This window comes from Lates calcarifer, linkage group LG6 (assembly GCF_001640805.2).
Source record: "Lates calcarifer isolate ASB-BC8 linkage group LG6, TLL_Latcal_v3, whole genome shotgun sequence".
Classification (NCBI taxonomy): domain Eukaryota; kingdom Metazoa; phylum Chordata; class Actinopteri; family Centropomidae; genus Lates; species Lates calcarifer.
The window spans coordinates 15,849,595-15,872,430 of NC_066838.1; the positions used below are offsets into that span (position 1 = coordinate 15,849,595).

At 40.7% G+C, this 22,836-nt stretch overlaps 2 protein-coding genes across 3 annotated transcripts; one reads left to right on the forward strand and one right to left on the reverse strand.

Moving 5' to 3' along the window:
* Window positions 1-2: 2 nt before the first annotated feature.
* Window positions 3-22,475, reverse strand: si:ch211-117c9.2 (solute carrier family 26 member 6). 2 transcript variants are annotated; one of them, XM_051071286.1, is made up of 19 exons: window positions 21,856-22,475; window positions 9,785-9,924; window positions 9,347-9,457; window positions 9,033-9,205; window positions 8,764-8,928; window positions 7,500-7,652; window positions 7,202-7,284; window positions 6,280-6,427; window positions 4,804-4,917; window positions 4,608-4,685; window positions 4,368-4,463; window positions 4,162-4,268; window positions 3,968-4,037; window positions 2,693-2,785; window positions 2,399-2,509; window positions 1,914-2,276; window positions 1,769-1,823; window positions 1,405-1,535; window positions 3-1,279 (listed from the first exon to the last, which is right to left on the reverse strand). In XM_051071286.1, the coding sequence occupies exons 2-19, from the start codon at window positions 9,798-9,800 to the stop codon at window positions 1,253-1,255; spliced, it is 2,094 nt and encodes a 697-aa protein (XP_050927243.1). In that variant the 5' UTR covers window positions 9,801-9,924; window positions 21,856-22,475; the 3' UTR covers window positions 3-1,252. The 2 variants fall into 2 exon arrangements, with proteins under 2 accessions (XP_050927243.1, XP_018523647.1); XM_018668131.2 differs by lacking the exon at window positions 21,856-22,475 and adding an exon at window positions 10,815-11,302.
* On the forward strand, window positions 15,994-21,858 carry LOC108877907 (kelch repeat and BTB domain-containing protein 12-like). Its single transcript, XM_018668136.2, is given in 11 exon segments — window positions 15,994-16,153; window positions 17,059-17,286; window positions 17,445-17,626; window positions 17,803-17,935; window positions 18,351-18,584; window positions 18,698-19,056; window positions 19,146-19,416; window positions 20,024-20,086; window positions 20,088-20,172; window positions 20,264-20,461; window positions 20,849-21,858. Coding segments are annotated over 10 exon segments (1,845 nt in total). The 5' UTR covers window positions 15,994-16,153; window positions 17,059-17,115; the 3' UTR covers window positions 20,998-21,858.
* Window positions 22,476-22,836: the final 361 nt, after the last annotated feature.

Genomic DNA, 22,836 nt, shown 5'->3' on the forward strand with positions numbered 1-22,836 from the left:
TATGTGGTTTGTGACTCCTTATTTACACAGTTTATTCATCCTATATTCATAAAACATACTGTGGATATGTACAGGAAGTGTTCTGGTTCAATCACATTAAAAATGTTACACCTGTATAAAAATAAACTCCAAGAGACTTTTGATAGTTAAACACACTACTAGAGGTTTTATCAGTCAGTGAACACAATGTAGAGCGATAGGCACTCTCGAGGAAATTTGGCGGACATATCTATGTTTTCTGCACGCAGATAATTTATTTCCGGTGGTCGGCTACTGTGTCTGGAGGGTCAGCTGAAAAACAGCTCTGCACTCATGAGAAAATATGATTAGGACACTCATTTTTCCAATTTACAGAAATGCACATAAACTGTCTTGCAGACCCTCTAAACATTCTGCACTCTCACAAATTTCTGAAAGTAAAAAATCAATTAAACATGTAGCATATATTGCAACACAGTGTCTGACATATGCTAGATACATATGATAGATGATGACATGAGACTGGGTCCCAAAAATAGATGGAAGCTTAAGATGTCAGAGGAATCAGACGTGTGAATAGTGACTATACATGCACCCACGCTGTGTTTTAAAGCTGCTGCTCTGTTAAAACGTAACACATATTACACCATATCTGTAATTCAGCTTTTGGCACAAAATGGTGGTAATGTAAGGATTAAGAACCCCTCCCAGAGGGCATAGCCTGACTGTATCAATGACAAATATTTACATTCTATTGATTTGTTGTGGGAGACATTAGCCTCCTCCTTTTGCATTGATTCAAGAATACAGTGTGACAAACACAAGCACACACATTGTGGCCCATCTGTTAACAATACCACCTCTCACATATGAGTTTCCCCTTACAGTCAACCTTTCCTCACTCTCTACACTCTCACACAGGCTATAAATACAGACTCCTATTAGTCCAATGTTACATTCTCCCACTCAACCTCCGCCCCTTCTCTGTCTCTCACACACACCACAGAGCGAGAGAGCTGCAATGACGTATTGCTGGCTATCTCATTAGGCGATATCATAAAAAGCCTGTTGCCACAGCAACGGCTCCCTGTATTTCCACGGCAACCGGCCGCCATGTCAAGGTGGTGCATTCTCCCCCACTGAAAGGGGGAGGAGACAGTGACAGCCAATGGTGAGCAACAGAACAGCCAGCAGCCTAAGAGGAGGAGGAGGAGGAGGAGGAGGAAGAGGAGGAGGAAGATGGCGAGAGTTGGAACAGTCTGACCCCTGATGGTTACATCTTGGTGTTGCAGGAAATATCCTGAAAATATGAGGAAGATTCAGAGCTATGGGTAGGAAATTTTCAGAATATATAACAGTGGTGATATGTGAGTGAAGCTGAAAGATCTTTATAAGGGTTATGAATATTCGTAGTGATGAACATACTAGTGTGAAGTCTGTCTGTCCCATTTTCCAGAGAATATGAAGCACTGCATCATGGACTGTGACAAACAACCTGCTCTTTGGGATGGACTCTGAGAAGAAACCTGCAGTTTCCAGCTGCTCCACGACACAGGCTAACATTTAAAAGCATATACAAACAGAAAAACATGCGTAACAATGAGAGATCATGAGAGGGATGTAGTGATTATAGGAATAAATATTTATGTTTGAGTGACATTTCGGACAGGGAACAATGTGGCGCTGCTGAGGCTGAGACCTTGATGCATTCATTATCTAAAGCTTCGCTGCCTTCACTCCGCATTAAGGACATTAACTTTGTCTCTGTTTTGTCTGGTGTTCCACTAACCTTGGCAGCCTGCTAGATAGATGTCCACCTCAATCGCCCCAAAGTCCCTGAAAATCTGGAAGAAAAAAGATAAGACATCACTTATTTTTATGTCAATTTTTTTTTTAAATTGAGAAGAACCTGTATGCTCTGTCATCGCACATACATTTTTCAGTGTGTTCACAGTGACAGTGTCCACAAAGCTGGTTGTTGAAATGTCCAAGATGATGCTGTGTGTGCCTGATTCACAGGCCATTCCCCTCTCCTCGTCGCTACAGCACGATACCTGGTTGATGCTGTCATCACCTTGGCAACCCGTGTCTGAATCTGAGTCCAACGTGGTTGTGTCATGTTGGTAAGCCCAGTTTACTTGTCCTTTGCGATTGCCATTTGCAGAGGTCTCTGATAGGCGTAAGGCTGCAACATTCATTTGACTCTGTTCCCTCGGCCCTGCAGAGACGTTTCCCTCATTCATCTCCAACCCATTGAAAGACAGTGTGCCATTGGACAGGTGGCTGACTGCTTTTTTCTGGACATAAATTGAAAAAGTATAAACTATTAGACAGTTATTAGTTTAAAGTGATCGGTTTCAGTTCAGAGGAGTTAGTATAACTTATGGTGTCCCTGAATGTGTCATTTAGGATTTCATACTTCTTTCTTTGCCTCCTTTTTCGCTTTCTTTTTCTCTTTCTCTTGTTTACGCTTCAGCTGCGCATCTCGTTTCTTCTTTGCCGTCAGCAGCTTCCCGATTTCAATTCCACTCTGCACAAAAAGCCAAGCACCACATTGAAGAGAGAGGAGAGAAAGTGAGGCGAGTGAGAGAGATAATGAAAGCAATTAGGGGTGCTGTAGACCGCAGACAGGGATTACATCTTGTAATCAAATGCAAGCCAGCATGCAAACACATACACACGCCCACATTTATGTACCCACACGTACACACACCTTCTCTTGCAGGGCCTCCAAGTACATCTCAGCATTTGTGTAGTAGATAGTTGTAGACGAGCGGAAGATTTTAACTCCTGGAATCTCTTTGGCCTGCAGGGACACATCATGAAGTAGAAGAGTTCAGAAACTCAGGCTTGTTTCTGTTCACTTTGCACTTTCTACCTCCCCCAGGTATTGTTTGACTAAATGGAGTTTTCCTACCACTGATGATATAACTCTATTCACAGAGTGTTCCTCTAAAAGGGTCAGTTCACCCAAATTTTAGAAAAAGCATATTTTCTCATTTACTGTTGCTATCTAGAAATGCAGATTAGTTTTGCTTTTGTTTGCCTGAATATTAAGATACCAGCAGATGTGACTTTTGTTTGTGGGAACTCACAGCATCAGAAAATGTATTTGTAAACAATGCTAAAAGCCCACAGCCATGGTAACAGCTCTCTGAGGCGGTACTTATGCACAGTATCTATACTAACATGAGCAGGATTACATGCTCACAACTACAGTGCTAAACATGCTGATGTTACCAGGTGTAATGTTTACCATGTTCACCAACATAGTTTAGCATGCTAACATTTGCTAACTGGCACTAAACACAGAATACACCTGAGGCTAATGAGAATGTTATTAACTCTTCTGGTATATTGTCATAAACTAAAGTATTGGATACATTTAATTCAATTCAAATACTGGTGGTGTTGGATTACAAGTTAAGGGATCAGCAAAGTTATTACAACCTGAGATGTCTGTGCCAAACCTTGACAATCTGTCAAATAATTGTAGATGCATTTCACTAAAAACTACAACTACAATGGTGCTATTTCAGGAAAAGTCAGGAGATCTCCATCTCAGTGATTAGGATTCATCCTCTGTGGATCATGAATGACTCTCCTACATTTCATGGCAAATCCATCCAATAGTTGTTGAGATTTTTCAGTCGGGACTAAACCTGTCATCCCCTTAAGCCATGCCACTTACATGGCAACAAAAATTCAAGAGCAATATAAAATTACTTTCTACTGAGGAGATAGCCAGATGAAAACTGTTAGCAGATTATTAACTGGGACACTGCCAGAAATACGTTCTCTACCATTTTATGTGGTAGTGGTAGAACTCTCAGGAGGATAACACAGAGATGGAAATTTAAAAAAAAAAAAAAGCAATCTACATGGCTAAAAGTAAGTGAGAAAATATGTAGTTTTGTCATTTGAGTGACCTGTTCCTTTGACTTTCTGTGGATGAGCATCTTTCATTTATCCCCTAAAAAAGTCTTACCTCTTTGTACGTGTCTGTGTCCAGATATAAGTCAGTGTCTGGCACGCGGCCCAAGATAGAGTAACGGGGTCTGAAAGGCAATAAAATGCCAAAATCACAGCAAGACCTGCCTGCCCCGCAGCTCTGGGGAAACCTCATCATGATCTCTCATTACATTTGCATAAATAATTAATAATGAGTGGTTGTGTAGTTACAGTTGTGTTCTGAAGATGAAAGCCAGCATGGAAAAGCCAATGGAGACAGCCAGACCCAGGTCCAGATTGAGCAGGACGGTACTTGTAAATGTTACCAGCCACACCAGCTAGAGGGCAGTATAAACAGGCAATGGGGTCAACAGTGATGTAAGGTTCACACGGTGTTTAACTGAGCAGAATGACTCTTAAAGAGGATTTAGTCGTACCAGATCAACCTTGTTTGTCTTCCACAGCATAGGCACATCCATGAGCTGCTTAAACATTCCTTTCAAATTCACAAACACTATTGTAGATAAGACAGCCTGAGGAACACACACACACACACACACACACACACACACACACACAGATGTATTCGCGTATACCCACAACCTTATTGGTTATTAAATTCTGCCAGGAGAGATAATGATCATTAGTGAGAGCTGGTACAGAGAGGAGAGTGTTACCTTGGGGAGATCCTCGAAGAGAGCACCTATTTTTAAAACGGTTATCAGCACAATGATGGACGAAATCACTCCAGCAACCTGCCAAAAACACACACACCTAGTGTTAAGTAAATGGTGTCAAGTTGAACACATGACTTCAGTGTGATCAGGTACTGGTATTTGTGCTGTTTGTGCACATATGTGTATGTGTATTTACTTGTGTCTTGCCCCCTGTGCTCTCCTGGACGAGGCTGCGAGACAAGGAGGAGGTCACGGAGTAGCATTGAAAAAAGCCGCCAACAGTGTTACTGAGACCCAGAGCAACCAGCTCCTGGAAAAAGAAACAGCAGGACAGGCACAGTTTGAGGTAATAACATACACATTTAGGCTGAAAAACAGATGGCCTTTGATATTAATCCCAATACTTGATGATATAATAACACAACAACCTTTAGGGTCTGGAGTCTATGACCTTCAGGTCAATAACATTAGTGTGCTGTTCTGTCAACACATCACTGCCACTCTGAGAGCAATGCCAAGCATATTTAAGACACACTTGATTGCATAAAGCTTGTTGGGCATTAATGATTTAGCAGGGCCAGCTCTTAGAGGCTGTGAGTGCTCCCAACCCATCCCTCTCCAGAGTGGAATTATCCCAGTCACATGCCTCTGCAAGTGTGTCTGTGTGGGAGTACTGTTAAGTCTGTGTTCTACAGACAATAATAAGAAGTAAAGAACACATCTGTGTGTATATATGTATATATGTGAAAACAGAACTGTGGAGAAAATACACGTTTTACCCTTGTGCTTATCTATTTGCAGGGGAACATTAATCATTTTTTCCAATAAAGTGATGGCATGAAGCGCTCTACCAGCAAAAGCAGTTCAGTCTCAGGCTGCAGTTTGGCAGGAATGAATTATCAGGAGACAGTGCATGAGCAAATGAGAAAGTATTTGCATTTCCATGACCAGGTTGAGTCAAAAACACTGTTCTGTAGTATCAGTGATCCCCAAATGTGTGTATACATTCCAGTTTAACATTTAACCACATTTCATTAAGCTTTGTCAGATGCATAGCAAGTAACCTCAAATTCAATCACTATTCCACTGTGTAAAATATGGTGGATGAAATATGGACAATCATGCCTCAAGAAAAACTGCAATTTGTAAATTTGCAAACAGTGCCACGCTCACAGTAAAATAAATGTCTGTACTTTACTACTACTTACTATTACTACTATACTATAATTTCAAAACAAGGTAGAGTAGTGATTTAAAAATGTGTTGAGCTTGTGATTAATATGACATGAAGCCATTTCTGTTGTTGCTTCTGTCACATTGTTAAGGGTGCGGTCTCAGTCTGAGATGAAAGACTGTATTGCTCTTGTAATTCATGACATTAAAATACCTGAATTGGATTTATTTGAAATGAATTGAGCACGAGAAACAAATCAATGCAGACAAAACAAGTTATTCATGGCTGTGCTACTGGGGCGCGGCTCGTTCCAGAACAACCTGAATAATTTTTTCCACTGATGTGACCGTCAGGACCAACTGTGAGCGAGCAGATGCTAAAATCTAATATTAGGCCAAAGTTTGGCCCTTCCCTGGTAGCAGTGAGTCAGAGAGGAACAGGGACTCCAAGTATAACTCTCATGGCTATTTGTGAGAACCAAATGTGTCTGTGCCTCACCTGATTGCTGTCCACCTTGTAGCCATGTTTGAGAGCAAATGTTTTGCCAAGGGAAATGTTGATGGCGTAGCCCACGATGGCCACAGCAAAAGCATCACCTATCACCTGTGAGAACAAAGTGGCATCCGGAGCACGAGGGGCCTTGAGTCTGCAGCAGGAGGAAAAAGTGAATGGTTCAGGCATGTTTTTGCTGTTAGCATGTAGAACACAAGAGTCCTGACACACAGACAGCACCTCAGACAGATTAGGGAATTAGTACAGCTCACATTTCCCCTGAGGCCTGTTCAAGAAATTTAACTAACAGGCTTCTTGTGAGAGTGAGTGTTTTAAATTCCAGCAGCATGTGTAACCTTTTGCTGACTAGTGGTCTTGCACTTAGCAAATGCTGTAGCCTCCTGTTATTGTTATAGAATTTATAGAAGCACACGTTTCAGCTGGCAGACACATTAACCTTTTCGATAATTTAGAAACACACCCAACTTACAACCTTTATTTTTACCAAAAATGGCCAAACCAGAGTTCAATGACTCTCATATTAAGAGCAAACACAAGAAAACCAAAGAGCAGCTTTTGTATATATTACAATAATCTGCAATTATCCTCTGTTTACATATCCCCTCGGGGGAAACTCCACTCACTTGAGGAGTTTTCCATCACAGGAGCTTTTCCAGGATCAGGAGCTCTTTAAAAACTCACACACTGTAGCCCTGTTTTTTTCTAGGGCATGTTACAGCTCAGACAACAACATATCAGATAACAAGGAAATTAGTTGCTTTTCTGTCTTGTAAACAGATTTGCACAGGCAGCTGTCCTTAGTTGTACTTCCACCCGCCCACCCCCCCCACCTCCCGCTTTCTGTTTTGTCCACAGTCTATGGTCCACACACCCCCACACAATTTCAAACGCAGAGAGATGAACATACCCACTGGGTATCTCTCCAACCACATCAATGCCATATGTACTCGTAAGTCCACAGAAGTGGGTGATGATTGTTGCTGCTATGATCTGTTGAGAAAAAGGCAAAAGGAATGTTGGTTCAGTATTTGTGGTAAATCATTACTTTGAACACCTGTTTTTAGCAAGAGTAAAACAAGGTCACCAGTCCCTCAGCCCAGTGAGATTCCTGTGATCAAGATGCCCCCTGCTGGACTGTTAGGGGAACACACCTGCAGAATGAGAGAAAAAGGAAGGACAGAGGAAACACCAAAGAGAGGACTCACAACTATGAGTTCTATAGGGATGGGCAGAGGCAGCTTCTGTCTGTAGCAGGCATTGATTTCTTTCACCACAATGAGAACAGCGAGCGCCACCAGGCTGACCACCAGCTCTGGCACCTTGGTCAGAGGTAGCAGTCTGCAAATATCCACCAGGGTCTGTGAGGGGAAGGAGTAGAGGAGAGAAGGAAGGAACATAAATGTAATATTTAAAGCTGACTGGCAGCCTGCTTCCAACTGTTTCAACATAGTATGACTCACTTTGGTAGATTCAGGAGGACCATCTGACACAAAGACAAAATTATGCAATGTAATGTAGCAAGTGTAGTGGCAGCATAATGGCAATATGGAAGCACATTGCATTCACAAAAGAAAAGAAATGATTATGATTATTGTTTCATAATTACAAGAAAATATCTCATAAGATCTTTTCTCATAATTATGGTAAATGATTAAGGTGGTTATGAAGCATCATTATTTGAGAAGACAAAGTACTTTGGAAAATATTACATTAAAAGTCTTCACTTCTGTGAACAAATGCAAGCCTTTTCAAGAAACAACAGGTATAATTTTGCCACAGATTCAGTGAGTTACATTGTAGTGAACAACTTGAGCCCCCAGTATACTGAATTACTTTGAGACTAAAGAAATCTTAAAAACTGGATGATTCCCAGGCAAGTTCTGAAGGGTTCCAACTCCTGTTACATTAGACTACATTATCTCAAAATTTTGAGATAGCTCTCTTTTACATGATCAGGACCTTGAGGGTAAAGGTTGTTTTCTTGTAAAGATGAGATAGTAAGCCACAAGTTTGAGATATGATAATTATGTGAATGCAATGCACGTCCCTATGACAAAAACTGTGAAGTAAAAGTTTTAATACCACATGGTAAAACTATTCCACAAGTAGAAGTAACTACAGAGTAAAGAACAACTACAAACACCTGTGTGGGTATGCTGGACCTTAAACAAATATTAGCTCTGAAAAGTATTTTAAAGGAATAGTTCAATATTTTGGGGACTATGCTTATTCACTTTCTGGTAAAGAGTTTGATGAGAAAATCATTAGCTGTTTCCCTCCTTTTCTAGTCTTTGTGCTAAGCTAAGCTAACCAGCTGCTAGCTTTAAAAGTCTTAGGTTATTATTCAAAAAAGGGTTGAATCAACACCTCAAAACTAAACTAAATACTATGAGCTTCAACAAACTATCTATCAGTTATTTTCTTGTCTGTATAGTGACATGTTAGTTGTATGGTACAAGACATACTCACATAGATAAGTGAGAGAGGACCAGCAAATCGAGCTGGTGAGACTCCAAACAGGTATTTAAGCTGTGAGACACATACATGGCATGCTGATCCTGTAGTGTAGCCACGAACCAGTGGCTCAGACAGGTAGGTGACCACGAAACCAAACCTCACCACACCTAATAGGATCTAAGGATGGTAAAAAAGCAGAGAAATATGACTTGAAAGGGTTGTTCAGTACCTCAGTAGAGTCACCAACTGGTTAAAACGGGCACATGAACAGAAACACAAACCTGAAAGATTCCTGCCAAGACTGTGAGGGAACATGCTATCTGGACTCTGAAGGCATCCCGCGCATCAAAGTCCACACTGTCTGTCCCGTTGGTGCCATTTACCATAAAGTTACTGTCAGGTGCCAGCCTTTCTGTTACACTCCCAATCATGATGCTGATCACAGCAAACGTACCTGGATGTACAGAACATGAGCATGCCAATTCAGATTAATGCACAAAGACATAAAAGATCACTTTATCCATGTTGACAAGACTTTTTTTTTATTTTCATTTCTTTCCTTTTTAATCACAGCCACCTACACACACTATCTCACCTACGGAGATGTGTCTGGAAGTACCAAAGATGAAGTAGACCAGCACCGGGTAGAGGGATGTGTACAAGCCAAACACAGGGCGCAAGGAAGCCAGGAGAGCATATGCCATGCCTGGTTTACAAAAAAAAAAAAAAGAAAATGAAGACAGTCTGTTCCTTATACCAAACAAATGTGATGTTAGTTCAAGTGGACACATTTTGGTTGTTTGAGTAATTGTTTGACATTTTAGGAAAGACACTTATTTGCTTTCTTGCTGAGAGTTAGATTAGAGGATTGATACCATCTATCTATCTTAGCTTAGCATAAAGACTGGAAGGAAATGGAAAGTACTAGCCTGGCCTGGACAGATATGAGCAAGAAAGAGAAAAAACTCATTTACCAAAACTATGGATTTAAAGTGACAAGTTTGTGAGTTAGTACACATTCATGCAAACGAACCCTGCGGCAGGTGCATGATGCCCACACTGCAGCCAGAGATCAGGTCCCCTATGGCATTTTCTCTGATGGAGTAGCGAGGCAACCAGCCAAGAACGGGCACCCAGTTCAATACTGTGTGTTTCAACCTGGGCACTGAACACCTGCAAGAATCAACCCAGAAATACTTAACATTCACATTACTGAGTATGTAGAACTGAGGGTCACATAAGTACAACATTTCACACTCACATAAAAAGAGTAGATTTTTTTAACTGGGTCACCAAACTGAAAGCTATATCAAACATCCATTTTATTAGTTTGCTATAAAAACAAAATGAGTTGACTTGAGAATTGTTACACCTGCTACAGTTTATTATCAGCCGACCTTGTAAAATAATGACACACTGGATAACAGCAGTATGTCAGTGTGCTACTGTTCACATCCAATGAAAGAGACTGTGTAGTAATGAACTTAATGTGAGAATGCTGGCATAAACAAATATTAGTTCTGATTTAGCTGGAGAAACTTATGCAACTTATAGACAGAGAGTGCACAAAGTTCTGAAATGTTACAGGATTACCATTTATTCACTGGATTAGACATACTGGGGTCAGAACTATATGTCCCAAGTAACTGTGATAACACTTCCTACTAAATAAAACTATGAACTTTGTTCATGCGTTGTCATTAAACGATTAGGATGAAACTATTGCTCCACCTTTTTAAATCATCACTTTTCTGATTTGAGATAGCAAAAATAGTTAACCAACCAAACACACAGCCATTTGCATGCACCCACACACCCACACACTCACACACACACACATTCATTAATGACTCTTTCACAAGTCACTATCAACAGGCTGAGTTAGCAGTTAAAGGCACAGTAAAGCCACACATATAGACGCACACAAGCACAATTATGTTCACAGCTTAATGCAAACACTTCCTTTCTGTTGTTGTTTGTTGTTGTGTTATTGTGCATCTCAGTGTTTTCTCATTTGCCTGTCACACCTCCCTTCCCTGTGTCCTCTCCTTGTCTAATTTTACCTCAGGGAGTCTTTCACCCGTTCACCCAGGGCTGGTTTGGTGGACCACGTCCCTTTTTGTGCCACTTCATCCAGACGCGACTCATCCAGAACCTCCCTCTGCACAAAATACTCCACGTCCATGTCTTGTTTGAGCAAATTCAGCACACCTCTCTGAAGGTGGTGAGTCTCTTTGAGCTCCTCCTTTCTGATCGAGGGTCCTCTTGAATGGAGAGGGCAGTCACTGGTGTCTGTTGCACAACAAAGGCCAAATACCGTTCCAAGCCAGATGCTGTTCTAACCCAAACACTGTTCTATACTGATTGACAGTGGGAGTGACTGTCCCTTTCCTGTCCTTTTTAAGAGAGCAACCACATGTCCCTGTTCTGCATACACACACCTGAGGTCATGTGTGTAAGTGCATGTGTGTTAACCTATAGTAGGCTGTTGGTAAACACTCCAAACTGTAAAAAAAACAAAACAAAAACAAACAAACAGCTAAATCACTGTGTCTTGACACTGAAACACCTTAACTGACAAACACTGTTTAATGCATATTGTAGTGCATATGCAAAAACACACATCTGGTGACAATTACTTAGTTCTATGTTGAAGAATAAAGTTTAAAATGTAGCTTTTCTTTCAGAAAGCACACACATCTCAGTTCACCAGTTTGGTTTGTGTGTATGCGCCAGATTGACCATAACATCTTATCTTTATTGCTGCCTAAATTTCCTCAGTCAGGAGGTAAAAGAACAATATTTTCCCTATCAGCAGGAAAGCCGCGACACATTGTGCTACTGCCGTTTGCCCAATATGTTTTATGGGATGTGGCAATCAAAAAAAATATATTTTCCAAAGATTTTTCACTAACCTAAGACTACTAAAAGTAAATCATTTGATTTTGCCAAATTTTCTTGTCTTTACTATTTAAGTGGCACATGTACAGCCTAAACATGTTGCTTTAATGATACCACTCAACATAGAGTGCAAGCCTCTCCAATCAGCGTCAACATGATAAGGTTTATGCACCAGTTTTTATTTTTTGTTTTTTTTTTTGCAGGAAACTCTATACATATTAGACATCTGGTCATTTTCTCTCACACAGACTGTGTTGATTGTGAGTGATGAATAAAACAAAAATAAAAGTACTAAATAGAATGAATGTGTCTCATTAGACACTGAAAATTGAAACAGAGCAAGATGTGAAATAAGATGAGTGAACGAATAAAAAATAAGCTCAAGCTCCACAGATGGAGTATCATAAACAATAAGAAGCCTATATAAGGGCCCAATATATACACTCTATATTTAAAAAGGGTCCAATATATCACTTTATCTTGGTAAATAAAATACCATTCACCTTTGAACCAGGTAACCTTATAACACAAATTCATCAGTCACACTCCTGACAGGGCTCCTTCAGCTCATCTATTTGATGTTTATGTTGAGCTGGTTAACTTTTAATCGGGTCTTTGTCAAAATGACTCTCAGTATTGATTGGGGTTTATCTTGTTATTCAGTCCGCGTGAAGAGGAGCAGCGCATGTTCAAATGTCAACAGAGAGAGAGAGAGGTGAAAGATTGAGACAAGGATAAACGATTCCAGAAAAACTAAAAAAAAATCTGATGAGAGTTAGGATCCCATTGATACAATTATCTGTTTTGCCGCAAGCAATTTAAAAATGAAAATACTTAATGCTGGAGTGGTTAATGTAGCCAGTAAAATAACAGTAAAACATCAGAATGAGCTGAAAGATTTATATTTTATTCCAGTCGTGATCTTAATCCTGAAGTTACAGTTTTTACTATATATCCTAGATTACACCTTGCACTCAGCATATGACTAATTTGTGCTTGACAGGATACGTGCTGTATAATAGATGTTCCTCACAGCTTTGTAATATCATTAATGATTTACATTTCACATGTTGTCTTCAATGGTTTATGTTTTAATGGTGTTTTATGGATGTGTGGTAGTTGAAGTTGGAGACAATTGTCCATGCCAGTGGAAAATAAAGACAATAAAGCTTTTTATTGTATTTTATTTGTCTTGTCTAGGAGACTAGTCTTGGATAAACAGCACCTCCTCTATTAGATTTGAATTACAAAAAGCTAGGTTACATGCTTCACTCCTGCAGCATGGCTGTTCATAATGCTTTTCTTTGTGCTTTAAATGCCTGAAACTATATGTTTATGTTTCAGATTTCACTTTCAGTGATAACTGGCAAAGTAATCACTACCACAGGTTCTCAGCATTTACGTAAAGGAACAACTGAGTTACAGGAGGAGATTTCACTTTTGTAAGTGAAATGCCTAACAGTAATAGATGAGTGTTGGATGTAATAGGAAACATTCTTGCACATATTAACTCTGGCCCCTGTAACACACATGTTTGTGTGCTGTTAAAACTCTGGAACGTTTTGATGACCAAGCACCACTGAAAGCATAACTAGTGTGAACACAGAGAACCTCACTTACATCTCAGCTCATTTACAGATTATACAAAATAGCATCATATGTTTAATCTTAATTAAAGATCAAACTCAAACTTAAACAAATAGCATCAACAATCTTTTAACATGGTTTAGCATGTATGTAACCCTACCAGAATAAATATAGTGTTACACAATTTCAGTCAAAACTGATACATGTTCTTGTTTATCTTTGATGTCATTCAGCACTAGTCTGTTACTCTGGAATTGTCCTTGTTTAGACTTGGTCAAGTTTGCATTGGTACCACAACCACTTGGAGTGGCAAAGGCTGGTTGTTGCAACTAATATCCCATAACTTTTAGATGGCTAATGTACAAACACAGGACAGTAAGATGCTCCATTTTCACTTATTTATTCAAACTTTTTTGTTGTTTTTGTGCAGCAAATTTTACAAATTTTATCTAAGTCCTTCTACTGGTTTACCATCATTGAGTGTGTCCTGCTAATAGAAAAAACAGTGTATGTTTCTTCAGCTTCAAGTAGTATTTTTTAATTTTTTTCATAATAAAAATTGAAATTAATTTTTAAATAGAGATGCAATTTCCTCTCTATTCTCAAAATATCTGTTGATCTGAATGCAGAGCAACACGTGCTGAAACTGAGCAGTACAAAGGTGAAAAATAAACTCTTTATTACCTTTTGATTGATGCGGTATTATGTCTGTATGAGACTTCCAAATATAGGATGCTGCTGCTCACCTCTTGTGATAACGCTTATCAATACGTAAATAGCAAGATAAATCATTTAACTGTCTGGATAAATAGGTGAGGTGTTTGATAACCTATTAAGTGCTGTAGGTTTCCTCACAACCTGAAAGGCAGAGTAAGTTTTTCTTCCTGACCTAGTTTCTAAAAATGGTCTTACTTGTAGATATAAATGGAGTAAAAGTAGAAACAACAGAAATGAATGAGCAGCTTGATATTATGTTAATAACAGAGCATGCAAGCAAGCGAATCTTACATACAGACATTACAAACTGCATGGAGATAGAAGAGAATGAGAAAGGGGGAGTTACAACTGAGGTTTTATAGCCATGCTAGCAGTCTATGAAGCTAAGGTCAGTATTAAAGAATTAAAATTTTGACCTGATGGTGGTACTAAATGAAATGTCAGGAGATCATCACAGTTAAGACAATTTATCTCCAGGGGGACATGAATGTTTGTACAAAAGTTCATGATAACCTGCCCAACAGTTTTTGAGATATTTCAGTCTGGACCAACAGACCAACATTTTCATTCTTAGAGCTACGCTAGCAGAGCTAAACAAAACAAAACAATGGGTGTATAAGTCACAAAATAAAAGTCCAATAGTCAAGGTTCAGGAAAAAGCTAAAAGAAAAAAAAGATGCTTGATTTCTTGGATTCTTTTGATCCACTGACTTTAAAGTTTAACCTTATATATGACCTTATATATAATATAATATATAATCTTATATATGAAAAGATCATTATTTTTAAAGCACAACTATCTGCAAAGTGTGTCAATCTAGGAAAAGTGCATTAAAAAAAAGCTTAAAACGTGGTTATGTATTGGGATATTAAACATTTTAAAAGCATTTTTAGCCTCTTTTGCTTCATCACTAGATTCATGTTCCTGCTCTGTAAGCCGAGGCCTTCCTGAGGTTCACACTTGGCCAAAGGTCCTGATGAGGAGCTGGCAGCGTGACAGTGCTGTTACTGGTAAGCAAGTGAGCACGTTTCACATGTGGACACAAGTTCATGTATACACATCCTGACCAGGTGTCACTGATTAATCTGCACAGCCCACTGTAAAGACCACATTGTTTTGCTCCTGCTGTTGTGTAATACAGTATGCTCAACTGTGCATGGAAACACTGTTAGTAAAACAATTAGCCTGAAATAACACTGTGCTGAGATTTTGTCACCGCCAATAACCTGTCCAGGAGGGAGACACACCTCCTGCGTCGGAGTCTATAAAATGATCATCATGTACATTGTATGTGTCTGCATTTTTGTCAATGTTTGACTGTGTGCGTTCAGTTGTGGTCCTCATCAAGTTTCAACAGTTATTTCCTCTTGAACAAAGGTGCATGAAGCTGCTGAGTCACGATTGTAAGCAAACAAGTATAAAACCATAAAATCTACTTTCTAACACACTGGAACTATGGGTGTGTTTTAAAGTGGACTAATTAGTAGATAAAGTATAATTGATTCCAGGTAGTGTTTTCTTCAAAATGGATGCAAAGGTTTGTGCTGTTGACTCAAGTCTTATCAAGAGGAGGTATAAGGTGGATTTATCCAAGGTGAACTATCCAATCATATAATTTCTTTGTCTTCCATATAAAGCCCTGCAGGCCTACTGCAGATGGACTGACATCAATGTACTCCTAGTTCTTGTCCTATGCTCTCCATACTGTAGTTTCTATGTAATGATTGTAACTTGGGCCAACTCTCTGGACATAATAGCTATATGTCTATATTGTATATCTTTGTGCACTCTACGTTTCAGAGCTGCTGAAAATCCAGTGTCAAGTTACATGTGTGTTTACAGGTCGGTTTGCTTTCACCCTTCTACTGTTTCTATTTTAAACACATTACAGAGAAAATTGCACGTCTTTTACAGTCCATGATAAATAAGAGTGAAACATTGAATGATCATAAAGACTGTTTGCAGAGTGACTTCTGGAAACCTGAACAGCCCTGCTAGCACTTGCTGGTCTATTTTAAACCTTTTCACCAGTGAGCATACTATTGCCCCCTCTCACAGGCAGCAAACAGCACAGAACACAAGACAGACCTGCCAGCAAACCACAACAACAACAACAAAATACAACAGCTTGTGAAGACATCACCTCAATTCAGAAATCTCTATATCCTTCCCCTGGATAGCCTCAGGACACTACTGGTATGATAACTATGAATCATGTGCATGTGCTTAGATAAAGTCATGCTAACATGCTACTGCTTATACTGTAAACTGCCAGTGTGTCTGGAGTGGGGTGACCTGTGTATGTTCAGCACACCCACCAACAGTGTCATTACTGTCTCTGAAAGTGTGTGAGATGGTGGGCCAGCTGCTCGGGGGCAGAACTAGTTTAAGGCACTGGTCGACATGGAATAGGAAGGCCTCTATGAACGTGCTGGTAACTAACAAATACATAGTCTGAGAGGCTCACTTCTGTTTGTCCTTGAATTTGTGTTCATTTTAAATGATTTGTCCTGACTGAATGGAACGGTAACGGCAACTTCCTGATGAAGCCCTTTTTGCACAAGACATGAGACATAATAGTCTAAAAAAGCTGTCTCATCTGCAGCATTTTATCAATGTTACTTTTGTGACTGGAGTAGATTAAGTGAAATCAAAGAGGGACACTGGGTGGATTGTAACAGAAGTCAATTATATGTGTAACAAAACAAAGCATCCTTAATGTTTTGTGATAATAATAATAATACAGTGACAATAGCAATCAGTACCACTAAGCAAAACAACCTGTAGTGATTCATTAGCTCAGTTGGAAAAAAGAGAAAGTGGAACTTATGCGTGTGTCCTCTGTACATCGATCCAGTTCACTGGATATAATTACAGAGTACATTCAGCTTTTAATTTTTGCTTTGGAAAGTGCTTTCATTTCCATGCAGCATTTCAAGCAGGCCAGTCTATACACATTTTTATTCAAATCACAGCTATGGTTTGAGTCCAAATTGCAAATCACACAAAGATTACAAAGCAAATAATCAGGCAGCAGCATGTGCAACCTACACAAGTGTGTGTATTAACCAATTCCCCCTTATTTTTTCCCCTTATATGAGTTTGGCGCTACTCTGCCCCAAGCTTTCTCTCTATGCTGATATCCAGAACAAGAGTGCATGGATGCTGAGGTGTTGGACTCTGCTCAGGCAGAGCATGGCTCACTTCTGCTCAGGCAGCTGGAGAGGATGAGAGCGACTGAGGAGCTCACTGATGTGGTGCTGCTGGCAGAGGGGATTCCCTTTCCTTGCCACAAGGTTGTACTGTCTGCATTCAGCCCTTACTTTCAGGTAAAGAGACCACACACAGATTCACTCAATTTTACTGTGCTGAGATGGGAAAAAACACAAGAATGTGGAAGTTGTGTTTCGCAAAGCAGATTTGTTGAGGATGCTCTGAGAGTGTAATTGTATCGTGCTCTATGAATTTATTGAATTGCTGTGTCCAGGCTATGTTTACATGTGGTCTGAAGGAGACCCGGGGAGGAGAGGTACCACTCAGAGACACTCCTTCTCAGAGCCTGGAACTGCTACTGGACTACATGTACCGTGCTGAACTCCCCCTTTCCAATGACAACATTCAGGGAGTGGCTGCTGCTGCCTTTCTGCTCCATGTAGACGGAGCCTTCAGGTGGAAAAAAAAGGGGGACTGGGAAGTGGGATGTTGATCATTTTCACAGTGTTCATTTATAGTTTTAGGTTAGGACATTAGGGATGACCGCCATTAATCTCACTTGTTGTCTAGCATGTAACTGCCTCTGTTACGTGCAGTAGTAAGATAAAAAGGTGGTTTCCTTGTTGTTTAAGGTTGTGTCAGAGCCACATGGAGGCTCGTATGGATCCTTCCAACTGTATTGGTCTATACCACTGGGCCAGAGACTTGGGGGCCACTGGTCTGGCTGACTGCGCCTTGAGATACCTCTGCCAACACTTTGCACAGGTGGGGCATTCAGTCGTACCATTGTCAAATATCCTCTCAGTTAGAGCCATAAAAATGTTCATGGCTCCAAGATAAAACATGTTATGAAGAAAGAAATACGCACATTCTGCAAATGATTTAAGAAAATAACTGTTTTATAATGTCCATGCCGGCTGATCAGGCTACTTCAAAGGCTCAGAACAGGTGAACTTTTTGTTGAAGTTTTACCAGATGTCCCCATTCAGTGGTTTTTGTTTTTCAGCCACTAGGTGGCAGCAATCCCCTGTGCTGTTTTGCACAGTCAAACACAGGTTTTTAGATGCTTTGGGAATTTGTGTTGATTTTCCTATAGAGTTTTGGCTACAATCATGTATATTTTGTTTTTCGATAGTTCAGACAATGTCACTGTTTTTTCTTTATCCTACTCTCTCTCTAGGTTTGTGAAGAAGAGGAAGTATTGGAGCTGGATGCCCAAAGTCTTGGGGATCTTCTGGGTTCAGATGACCTCAACATATCACAGGAGGAGGTTGTGCTGGAACTGGTGCTGCGTTGGGTAGAGAGGCGAAGAGGGGATTCACAGAGCGAAGCCCAGGCTGTGCAGTTGCTCAGGCGAGTCCGACTGGAGCTTGTGGACCCTGGATTCCTCCGCAAAGCCAGGAGGAGAAACCCGGTGAGAGGGGATAGGAGGGAAAGGCCGAGTGATAAAAGTCAAGGCTCTTTACCTACATTTATCAAGGCTTTGGGAGATTGACAGAATATAATGACTATAATTGAATCTTCCAGGTATTGCTGAGGGACACTGAGTGCTTTGGGATGATTGATGCTGCTCTCCAGACCTCAGGGCTCTGTGAGACATCAGCTCCACCTCGCCCGGCTCTTCGCTACGGCATGGAGACCACTGACCTGCTGCTCTGTTTGGGTGGGGTTGATATGGAGGGAGTGCCTGCCCGTCGTGGAGGACTTGCTGACCTCAGTTTTTGCTTTGCCCCCCATGGTAGAAAGACTCACTACATCCCCTCTCCACTGAGGGGCTGGGGAGGCATGGGACAGATCACGGCGGGAGCAGTGACACGGGACAACACCGTAGTGGTGGCCATAGAGGCAATCGACCAACACAGGAAGAAGAGGGTGGATATCTACAGGTGTGTGTACTGTCTCGTGGTTAAGAAACACACATTTTTGAGTGGCACTACATCCAGAACCAGATCTGAACCTCCTGTTTATCTTCCAGGTATGATAATTCAGAGAACAGCTGGATGGAGGTGTGCTCAGCAGCACACAGGGACATGTACGCTTTAGGGGCAGTAGGCGATGCCCTCTATATGATAGGTGGTCAGATGAGAGTACACAATCACTACATCATCACAGACAGCGTGGAGAGATGGTCGCTCAAGAGAGGAGGCAGCTGGCTCAGCTTCGCCCCTTTGCCTCTCCCTTTAGCATGCCACAGCATCGTGACCCTAAAGGAGCATCTGTATGTGCTGGGGGGTTGGACACCACAGGTACACAGACCTGTCAATAAATATAGTTTGTGCAATCAATAATAATTGGGGTGTACTGACAAACTAAAAGAGATTCTCCACACATGTTTTAGCTGAGAGATTCCTGTATTTGTGTTTTACCTTGCTTTTCGCACTGGTTTTGTGTGACTGGACCTTAGCTGGAAAAAGGTGACGTCCAAAATGTGCACAAACCATCAGGATTTAGTGATATCTGATGTTATAGAGAAATACAATGTGAAGCCAATTTATCAAAGGCTATAAATCCACTTTGAGTAAAAGTTGAAAAGTCCAAACTTTGGCTCCATCTGGTGGTAGAATTAAAAAAAAAAGATTTTAAAAGACTAAGATGAATGTGCAGAAAGACTGCAACATCTCAATTATCTACAACACAACCTTATGCCTGCAGAATTATTTGAAAATGCTGACAAAATCCTACATGCAGTAGATGTAAGTCAACTCAGCGATTTGGTGAAAGATTCAGTCTATCATTTCCCCCTTTTCCCCTTCACTGTTTATCCAATGCTGCCTCTCAGTTCTCACTTCTCACAGTTTTCCTGTGTTTTTCTTCCTCTTTCTACCTAAATCCTACCTTCTTCTCCTCCCACAGTATGAGCCGGATGATGAGCCTGACAAGCTAAGTAACCGTGTGTTTCAGTTTGACCCTAGGCAAGGACAGGTGGACAGAGTGTTCCAGGATGAAGTACTCCAGGTACCGCTGCGGAACGGCTGTCCTCAATGGTGAAATCTACATATTAGGTCAGACTATGAGACACGCTGCAGCTGTATTCCTATGTATTTATTCTGTATGAGAAGGAACAGAGCCAGATAATGTGTGTGTTCTCTTCAGGTGGTATAGGATGTGATGGAGAGGACCGTGGCCAATCACGTCGCTGCCTGAGTACTGTGGAGATCTATAACCCAGATACAGACACCTGGAGGGCTGGACCAACCCTACCCATGTCCCTGCTCTCCCTCCGAACCAACGCCTCCAATATAGGAGTAGTAGAGGGAAAGCTCTACCTCTGTGGATACTTCAAGGGGGCCGGTCAGTTACTGAATGCCTGTCATTATTTGCAGCAGCTTTTTTGTAAAGTATCCAACAGGGACCGGTTACAAACTTTTGAATAGTTACATTGTTTATAAAGTGGCTGCATTGTTAGTTGTCATTCTGTGTCTTTTTGTAGTCATTTTGCATCTATTTGTGGTCATTTTGGGACCCATCTGGCCCCCTTGGCTCCTGGTCACCAAGAAATTTTCCAACATTGTGGTGAAAATTTCCATCACTGTGGTGAAATGCTTCCTGTTGCACAAACACAAGACACACTTTTGGTCTGCATCAGAGTTAGAGAATGCCAGCTCACTGATGAGCCAGTATCTCTGGAAATTAGATTTTGGTCAGCCATAACACACATTCTTTCTCTCATGACTCCAGGCCGTCATGAGATCATCACCAAGGAGATTCTGGAACTGGACCCTGTAGACAATGTGTGGACGGTGGTGGAAAGACGAGCAGCCATGCACGACAGCTATGACGTCTGTCTGGTGGCTAACCTCAATCCTCGAAACCTCTTCACACCCTAATGCACCTCCTCCTGACTCTGAGCAACAATGCAAGGGGCCTTCTGTCCTCTAAACCTCACACAGCTTTATCCAAACTTGGCTTAACTCCAGGATTGCACATGTCTCAACATCAAGATTGATAAATGTGAAATCTGGATGTCTAGTTGGTTGCTGCTGCTTTAATGAACAAAGGAAGTCAGTCTATAACTTCCCCAAAAAGGCAATATTCTCTGTGGTCTATAACCTCAGGTGTAAAACATCTACAAGGAGATTTTTCCTTTTCAATCTGTAATATCTGTAAATCCTCAAACCTAAAACACCAAGTTGGTCACTTCCTTCATATGAATGTTTTCTCATCTTTCACTGCTAAGGTTAAAGTTTGGATATTTAAACTATTTGATTAAGAGCAGAGAAAGGTCATGCTTCACAAACCAAAATAACAAAATAACTTGCGACAGTGTATTTGTAATGGACTTTTTGGGTTGCAAAGTTGTCAACCCAAATTTGAGGTAAAGAAAATCAGTCAACAGAGTTTTTAACATTGAAATAGCTTGTTACTGATTGCTTTAATAGTCCTTTTTAGCTCTACAAAAATGTCAGGCCTCCTCCATCTTTCCTTCTGAAAAGTTTGGAAAAAAAACAATTGTTGACTGCTTGACCACAAGTCTGATTGTCAAAAAAAACATTTGCCTTTTTATAGGAATATATATTTTGGTAAACAGGCTTATAGATGCTTCTCTGCTGAGAAATGCAAAGAATGATACCACTCTCATGACTATCAATCAAATATGGCACTACACCCAGGAAACAGTCAGTTTAGCCCTGCATAAGCAGTAAGTCTGGTTCTTTCCAAAAGTTAAAAAAAAAAAATACACCTACCAGCATCTTTAATGGACTCTTGTTGTCACCACGAGGTTGCCAGACAACCAGTGGAGGCTCCAGGACGTCAGTGTGTCCTGCTGAGAGTCACAAACCACAAAATTGGCACTTTTAACAGTGGATTATGTTCGTTTTGGACAGAGGCAGGCTATTTCTAGCTGTTTCCAGTTATGCTAAGACTGGAAAGACTTATTGATAGGTTACTTATGTCTTTATTAATGGTTTGAGTGAATGCTTAAAAAGTTCAGTAATAACTTGCGACAGTGTATTTGTAATGGATTTTTTGGGTGGCAAAGTTGTGAACCCAAATTTGAGGCAACGTTGGTGGAGTTGATCAAGAGTTTTTAACATTGAAATTGCTTGTTACTGATTGGTTTAGCATCATAACCCATCAACATCACATATATTAATGTCACTACAGCCACAACAAATGGCAAAGCAAAATTATGTCTGTTTGTGTAGTGTCTCTGAATTCCTGTGGTCATTTTTTCATGTTTTTTTAGGCTATGTGATGAACTGATACCAGTTAAGCTGCATTTCCACAGATGGATAACTTTTATGTTTCTTGATTATTTATACGTGAATTTGAAATAAAAATGATTCAATCCCGCAATCTTTCCAGCCATTACTCCTCCTCTCTGACTTCAAAGTCTCTGTTTCCTCTCAGTTTTCTTCAAAGCCTTCTCCAGGATTTATTTTTGTCTCGGCTCACCGCATGGCAAAGCATCAACGAGCATGTCTGACTGAAGTGGTGGATTTAGGAGTGAGTGTCTGACCCGCATGACATTCCATACGTGCCTTCATAGCCTCCCTCCTGCTGTTGTGCAGGGTCGAGCATGAGCCGTCGGAAAACCCAAAATGATCCCAAGTGAGAGTGTGACGCGCCGGGATGTTGCCATGAGAGCTGGCACTGGAATGAGGAGGCTCCACCCATCGCTCCGGACCATGTGGTTCCCACCGCTCCTGTTGCTGTGGTTTTGA

Excerpts from the sequence above, each read along its gene's own strand:
- si:ch211-117c9.2 (XM_018668131.2), bottom strand. The coding sequence starts at position 10,936 with ATGGACGTGGAGTATTTTGTGCAGAGGGAGGTTCTGGATGAGTCGCGT. Across the intron at positions 4,686-4,803 it reads GCACAGGGGGCAAGACACAA|GTTGCTGGAGTGATTTCGTC; the intron begins GTAAATACACAT and ends TGTTTTTGGCAG. Across the intron at positions 1,280-1,404 it reads GACAGACAGACTTCACACTA|GATATTTCCTGCAACACCAA; the intron begins GTATGTTCATCA and ends TCATATTTTCAG.